At 30.5% G+C, this 7,844-nt stretch overlaps 2 protein-coding genes across 2 annotated transcripts; one reads left to right on the top strand and one right to left on the bottom strand.

Annotated features, from left to right (window-relative positions):
• Positions 1–910: 910 nt before the first annotated feature.
• On the top strand, positions 911–3,527 carry LOC124536877. Its single transcript, XM_047113528.1, has 4 exons — positions 911–1,163; positions 1,418–1,549; positions 2,194–2,323; positions 3,326–3,527. Exons 1-4 carry the CDS (start codon positions 1,034–1,036, stop codon positions 3,423–3,425), a joined length of 492 nt encoding a protein of 163 aa, XP_046969484.1. The 5' UTR covers positions 911–1,033; the 3' UTR covers positions 3,426–3,527.
• A 1,359-nt stretch (positions 3,528–4,886) lies between these two features.
• Positions 4,887–7,059, bottom strand: LOC124536878 (iron-sulfur cluster assembly 2 homolog, mitochondrial). The gene is made up of 2 exons (XM_047113529.1): positions 6,720–7,059; positions 4,887–5,133 (listed from the first exon to the last, which is right to left on the bottom strand). The coding sequence occupies exons 1-2, from the start codon at positions 6,953–6,955 to the stop codon at positions 4,956–4,958; spliced, it is 414 nt and encodes a 137-aa protein (XP_046969485.1). The 5' UTR covers positions 6,956–7,059; the 3' UTR covers positions 4,887–4,955.
• Between the last annotated feature and the right edge of the window lie 785 nt (positions 7,060–7,844).

The following is a 7,844-nucleotide window of genomic DNA, read 5'->3' on the forward strand; positions in this document are numbered from 1 at the left end:
ATTCAAATAATAATAGTTATGTAAACGCTAACGTTACTTCCTCGGCTTGATAAAGTTCACTCACCAGCCATAAATTATTGTTTACCTACCTATTTATGACCAGTGCCTACACACTATGCTTATTATAGGATGTGAGCTGCGTCTACAGCCAATTTATTAATTTATAATTAAATATAGACTAATGAAATTTTGCAACCGCCTTTTTTGGCAATTGGCACTGTTACAAATTAAGTATTTAACTAGCCAACTCTTTGAATTCTGCATACAGATACAAAAACACGAATCTTTTATAAAGAATTATTAAGATACATTTAAGATAATTTATCGGTGTTAACAGACGGTCACTGCTTGTAAGTTATCTTCAAGTCGAAACCAAATTAGATCAGGGACCCGCAGGTCAAGATATTACACGCGATACAATATCTCATTATTTTATTTTATTGCTAAGAACTGAAGTGAAAGGAAAGAAAATTGATGTACCTAATTATATAATCGTTTCTCAAATTTGATCACTGGTATGACATGTTTGAGTATAACATAACTTATTTGACAAAACAAAGTTGAAAGTGTTGTAGGTTCCGTACACTGACTTCACTCTTTTAAACCGGAATGCTTTATTTCTAAAAAAAAATATTTAAATTTTTCATTTATTTCCTTCTTCAATGTATAATAAAATGTTTGACATTAAGCTTAATGAAAAAACGCCGAACAAAAGTAATATAACAACAGTAAATAAATATGTCACTAGATAAGTAATAGATATATAACACTAAAACAAATAAGGTAAAAGGATGAAACATAAAATTAACAAATAAACATTCTTAGTTACTCCATATTGTGGACGTAAATTTGACGTTATCTTAAAATGACCTATTATAATGCTAGACACCGATAACACCGAGGGGGTCACTTCGCAGCCATTTTGAGCAGTGCTATCTCAGACTCGTATCGTTCCACTTGTCTTTGTGCGCTTAAGTTTGCGGCGGCTGCCTAGTATTTTGATTCCGTCTAAATTTCGACTTTAATTGATTTCATGGTGCTGTCTGGCGCTAGTTATTTGTTCTCTCCCACCGATTTCCATAAGAACCCTGTCTCAGGCTTTGTAAAGATTGAACTTTTCAAAACTATAAAATTTAATTCCATATTCTTTACAGTGTGTAAAGGTAAGCATGTAATTTATCGATTTACTAAATACGTTAATTGATAATAGTTTTTTTTAAAAAAAAAAAAAGCTCAAACAGTAACTTTAAAAACGATAAATATTTATTCGTTGTTATCGCTGTATATTTTAAACCATGATAATTCTGTTCATGATTGTTGTAAATAATACTCGCATATGGATGAATCAAATTATAGCTGTAATGGTGATAATGTTTCTCGATGTAATAAAATGAAATATCGATAACTATATTTTCAGCGTGTGAAGAAACTATGGCTTCAATACCTCCATCAGCGTTTTCAGCTGGACGAATTCGTGAAACTCAACGTGATATGAAAGTTTCTAATATCAAGAAAGGAGTGGAACCGCAAAAATACTTTCACACTAAACGTAAGATTTACTATTACCATCTAAATTTTTTTATTAATTGGACGAAAATATATCCTATTGATTCAGATACTAGCAATAAAAAGAGAATGAACAAAATATATTACCGATATTTTTATAGTATCATATCCAACATATACCTATACGGAAGGATGAAGTCTTTATTGATGTTTACAAAATATATAAATATTTTACTCTGATTTATTTACAAAAAAAAGATGTTGACGTATTGTGCTCTCTCGGACTTGTCATTAAAGGTCTGATATCTAAGAGTTTCGCCTTTTAGATTGTACGGGTATTTTCGTAATACCCTGGTAACTGTCGGGGCAGACTATCGAGGGTCAGCTGATATGCCCTTCTGCTTACTGAAATAAAACATTTATATTCTAAACATTAAAAAAATGAGTTAGTATAGTCTCACACATTTCACTTTTGATCCTATAAACAAAAGGTGCTGTTTATACATGACAGCAGATAGCAGATACACTATACTAAGATTTTAATAATTTTTTTTACTCAGGCGTCGGTTGTTTCCAAATATTATTATTCGATTATTCTAAAATTTTATTGAACATAACATGAGACGGAGTAATTTTCCCATTAAAATCATACTTACCGATAATACCTACTTATTTTTTTATTTACAGTAATGGAGCTTACCCCTTTAAAATACAATAGCAAGCTGATGAATAGTATCTGGGGCTTCTACAATCGCTACTCTCCACATAATGTTAAGAAAATCAACGATGCTTTGCCTTTTAATGCGGAATTGCAGCAGTAAGTTATCTAATATTTAAAATTAGTTAATTTATTGGAAGATTATAGATACTCAATAAATTAAAAATATTGCCTATATTTTGATAGCATAATGTATAAAGAACCGAATTGCACTTACAATATAATACAAGTTGTTATTTTGTGTCAATTTTAAATATTCTTATCGAACCCAGCTATAAATAGTACAACAAAGATATTATGTGTAATCTCTGGTATAAATATATTAATACGACTTTTCTTTTTTATAGCGCATAATAGTGTAGTTATAGGTTATTTTCACGATGTTTAGATAATCGTGAACAATGATATTCTAATAAACAGATATGTTATACCCATACTAAACAACAGAAAAAAGTGTGCCGCGCCGGGGACCGTTTACTTTACATTTCGTTACAAGTAAAAAGGATAGCTTGATAAAAACAATAAGTAAAAGGGACAACTAGATGTTTTAATTACGCAAAACGTATTACTACATAATTATGATGTATTAAAACGTATTACTGGCATAATTATGATGAAAACGACTGAAGGCAAACGTCCCAATTAGGACGTTTTCTAGTCTTCACTTTATGCGCTTTAAAGACATATCTGTTTACTAGAACATCATTGTTCACGATTATCTAAACACAAGACAAACGAATATTTTTATACAAGCACATAAAGCTCTTCAATTAATATTATTCTAGAAAGTTATTGTCGTTCACTCACGTACATGGTTATTTTAAAAAAGTTCAACTTATAAAACAAAAGGTCTTGATTCGTATCTGAGTTAACGGGTTAACTGGCACGGTGGGGATACAATAACGCTGTCAGTATGAATTATAGAATAGTTTTTGATGTTTCTTACCAAAATTCCTGTCTTAGGGCTGAGATCTTAGGAAATCTGGTTAAAGAACCCACGGTAAACTTTTGAAATGTTTAGTGCGAGTACAAGTTTAAAGCTTTAAAAATAATCTTTGATTATTTATATTTGTGTCAATCTATATTTTTCTTATATTTCAGATCTGCTGTCAATTCCCCTAATAAAAATGAAACTACGATCACTTTACCAAAAGCCAAACTTGATAACGTCTGGGCTTTCAATGCATCACAGTCTCACTGAATAAATAATAATTAAGAGTTTTTTTTTTAAACAGAGATATTTTTTTTAATAAATCTTGTCATTATTATATAGATATTGGTTATAATAAAATATACAAAATCATGTACACTTTCATTTGAATTTTAAGAATGTTATTGTTTTTGCGTATAGAATAGCATATAATTAACGTTAAGTTTCAAACTATGCTTATTGTAAAACCTTGTACTGTATTTTACTAGGTAGGTAGGTACTTTATTTTTACAGTAATTCTTATAATAATAAGTCTAACATGAGTTTATACTCTAATTTCCGGAAATATAACATAATATATAATAGAACGCCAGAAGGCATACTCTTAAATTATAGAAATAGAAACGCGCCATTATCTTTTAGGGCTCTACCTAGTCTCGAACCTCAGACGTCGAGCCTTATTAACTTTCCACAAACTAACAAATCAGTCAAATTACACCATGATTAACTCAAGTTGCAAGTGAGTTTTGTTTGTTTTTGAAATGCGTACGCAACAACAACTTCCCCGATTTATCTTTCACTTTATTTGACTTGATATTATTAGTAGGTACCTGATATCCGTTCTCATTATTGACTTTGAAAAAATATGCTATGTACAGGGCATCATGTACCTAGGGAAGGTAGGAAGGAGGAAGTTTTGAAAGTGACACCGATAGCCTAGAAGTTATGTGGAAGGCGGCTATCATGGTATGTAATGAGGAGGAATGAGGAACATATTGTGAGAGGGAGGTGCATTGAGCATGGATGTGGATGGATATAGAGGTAGAGGACGATACAAGAAACGGTGGATGGATTGTGTACAAGACGATATGGTTAGAAAGAATGTTACTTGTGAGATGACGTCTGACAGAGAAGTATGGAAGATGCTGTGCCGACCCCAAATAAAATTGGGATAAGGGCAGGAGGATGATGATTTTTTTGAAAGTCAGATGATGATACTGACTTTCAAAAATATATATATATACACCCATACCCAACAGTTCGCCAAAAGTAAATGAAGCGCCTAAGTATCTCACAGCTGTTTCCTTTTCATTCAAAGAGATGTGGATTTTACTCGTTTCAGCACATTGCTCAATTTACGATTCGTATTAAGAAAAAGCGATAATAACCTCACCCATTGTACCTACTTATTTGCTACGTTTAACAATTTAAGAATGTAAATCGTGTAGAAAACCGATGCTTTAATTTACTTAGCATGGCACTTGCTCATTCAAAGCGATACTAGCCCTCGAGTGCCAGCATAGCTTTAATTGAGCAATTTTTTTAATGTATTTGCAAATATTACAAACACAAATTAAAAGACATTAGATCATCGTCTGAAATTTACTTTTTAGTATAACACACCGATTGCGTTATTTAATCCAAGTAACATTCACTTGAATAATAAGTTATTTAGCATATTTGTCCAACATGAGTCGAGCACAAGAGGGCGATGTAAATAAAGTGACTTAGTTGTATTTGCTATCTATTTATTATATTATTATAAACTACCCTTATAATAAGTAACTAGTTTTAACGAATCTATTCAATTTTTATAGAAAAACTAGCTCCACATGAGCATCCAAGATCGGCATTTGGATTTTGTACAACTCTGAAAGCAGATCGAATCAGTTCAGTGTGGTAATCAATTGTTGATCCTTTTATATATTCTAGTGATGTTGTATCCACTACTACTTTCACACCATCCTTTTCAAAGACTCTGAAAATCAAAAAGTATGTTGTTTTAATTTGAATGACAATGTCAGATGTCTATACTACAAGTCTAAATGGTAACAAAAACCCATGAAATGTTCTAATGAGTTCAAACGTATTCAATGTATATGTTCAATATTTTATATTTATTCAATTTTTATATTTTTATTTTATATAATGTTAAAATTATCACAATTAAGTATTTGATTTTGGCACAAATCAAATAAATAAAAAATAAAAAAAAAAAATCAACATGCTATGTTAAATTTATATATAAATAAACATAATATTGAACATTGCTTGTTGCTAAAAGGACCAAAAATTTCATTTTTTTAAGGGAAAAATTTAAACAGTTATTATGACCAAGTTAAGTTATCCAGTAAATGTTGATAGCCCTAACATATAAAGCAACAAAAAAAACTAACAGTCATTAATATGTATATGCTTGATCCAATACCTTTTCAAATATCAATTATTTTACAAGGTAGATAAAAGTTAAAATGAAATAACTGAAACATATTTAGCAAATATGTGTCCTGAACATAGAAGTACAAAAATTATGTGGTTTATCATTATGTTTAAATACAGGTGCAATGTAACGTCAGATATGATCATTATCATCCTCCTGTGTCCTGCCCATATCCTAATTTTATTTGGGGTCGGCACAGTATGTCATTTTGTTCCAAACTTCTCTGTTTGAAGTCAACTCATAAGTAACATTCTTTCCAGGAATATTGTCTCTCTCAATCCAACCATTGTTTCTTTGGTCGTACCTTACCCCTATACCACGTCCATAAAGTAAAATATAATAATAAAGTACAGTCAAATATTATGTCTAAACTGACTTGTCTCTTAATAGCACAAAAGCAATTAAAGAATAATTATAATAATACAATTAATAATAATATTACACTTATATATTATAATATTGTTCTGTTATTGAATTATGGCAAATTAAAAAGTTTTTTATATGATATTATTTATATTTATTTGCACCTCATTTTATTTTCCTTTAAACTATGATTTAGATATGTTGCCAGTGGCGGTGCAAGATCTGATCTTAATGTGGGCAAGATACACTTTGTGAGGCCCTTTGCACCACGAGGCTGTGGGAGGTAGCCCACACCGCCCACGCCTTACGCTGCCACTGTATGTTTGCTTTATATATAAGAACCATCAACATATTCACAAAGTTTGTTGACAAGTGTTTTAGAAACAGAGAATTAAAAAAAATGCAATATGAGTTTTATTTGATAGAAACCTCAAAAACCTGAAGCTTCAAAACCATCGACATTTTAATGCAAAAACAGTTTTATAAGCATTTGCAATGTAACACAGGTTAATTTATTATTTGTGTATAATAGCCATATGGTTGTCTGTTTTAAATGGACAGTTAATGACTGATATGATTTCTTCAAAATATTTGATGAAGTCAAAAAAGGGAAGCAATTAAAACTCACATAAAAAAAAAGATTAAACAAAAACATTACTGGTTTACTGAATTAATGGATGTCGTAAATTATCAAACAAAAGAGATATTATGCAACTTTGAAAGCAAAAATGATGAAATAAGTGTAATATACATCAACTAACTTATCATCATCAGCAATTTTATCATCCAAATCAAATTTATATTGAAATCCAGAACAGCCTCCACTTTCAACACATAGTCGCATAAATACATTACCATCACATAACTGTTTTAACTTTTGTACACAACTATCACTTAAAACAATTGCGTCGTTACTTGAAATATTCACCGTTTGGGTAGAAAAATATTTACAATATTTATAACCGGTCCTAAAGGTTTTCCACGGCCTTAAAAACATTTTGAGGATCGTTCTTGACGTATAGGTGTAGTATTTATTTCATGATAGTGGATTTATTAAAAACTTGAAAATATGAAAAGCGTCAAATACCACAAACATATGTCAGTGTCATTTTCTTTAATTTTCATAATTTTGATAAAACATTAAAAAGCCTAAGGCATTCGATCATACAGTCTAAATTTATAGTGCTGCTTACGTTTTTTGTTAATTTTTGGCAAAAAAACGAACTCAAGTTGGTAAAAATATTAAAAATAAGGTTATGAATTTTAGTTTACCTATATCATAGGCTGCTGATGTTGTGTCACATCCTGAAAAAGCGTGAAGAAATAGCAAATTGTCTACTATGATAGTTCCATACATAAAGGTTGAGGGGCTATATAACTGGTCAGATGAGCGGCCTTAATTCTCGTAAGAAACAATAATTTCTAGACTTCTGGCGTAAAAATAAGAGTCAGTAAGAATTAAAAAGATAGTATAAATAAATGTTACATTTGCCGGAATAAATTATTTACAATAAGCTTAATTATTAAAATATATCTAGCATATTGTTTTAGGGGTAATAACCCAGACGTTCATGAATCTAGTTAACTTTGGAGCGGCCTAACTAGGTTCAAAATGAAAGGAAATAAAATAAATTCTAGCGAAAAATAAAGAGGAGAATGTCCTCTACAAAATAGTACTGAGCTATTTTTTCGCTAAATTAAAAAGAAAAAAAGTTATTTAGCAAAAAAGAAAATTTTTGACAAAAAATGTTGAAGCTCAAGAAATTTGCTACAAATTATGACTTTACAAATTTTATGTAGGACCAATAGTTTCTAAGTTATATTAAAAAATACGTTCTCACCCCTTTTTCCAATATGGCGGGCGGGGGACAAGGGCGCCAACCCCA

The sequence above is a fragment of the Vanessa cardui genome, chromosome 17 (genome assembly GCF_905220365.1).
Source record: "Vanessa cardui chromosome 17, ilVanCard2.1, whole genome shotgun sequence".
In the NCBI taxonomy this organism is placed as follows: domain Eukaryota; kingdom Metazoa; phylum Arthropoda; class Insecta; order Lepidoptera; family Nymphalidae; genus Vanessa; species Vanessa cardui.

Bases quoted from the DNA above. Each gene is read 5' to 3' on its own strand.
- LOC124536877 (XM_047113528.1), top strand. From the start codon at position 1,034: ATGGTGCTGTCTGGCGCTAGTTATTTGTTCTCTCCCACCGATTTCCAT. The intron at 1,550-2,193 runs GTAAGATTTACT...TTTTATTTACAG, and splicing joins AAAATACTTTCACACTAAAC to TAATGGAGCTTACCCCTTTA. The intron at 2,324-3,325 runs GTAAGTTATCTA...CTTATATTTCAG, and splicing joins TTTAATGCGGAATTGCAGCA to ATCTGCTGTCAATTCCCCTA.
- LOC124536878 (XM_047113529.1), bottom strand. From the start codon at position 6,955: ATGTTTTTAAGGCCGTGGAAAACCTTTAGGACCGGTTATAAATATTGT. The intron at 5,134-6,719 runs GTTAGTTGATGT...TTTGATTTTCAG, and splicing joins AAAATTGCTGATGATGATAA to AGTCTTTGAAAAGGATGGTG.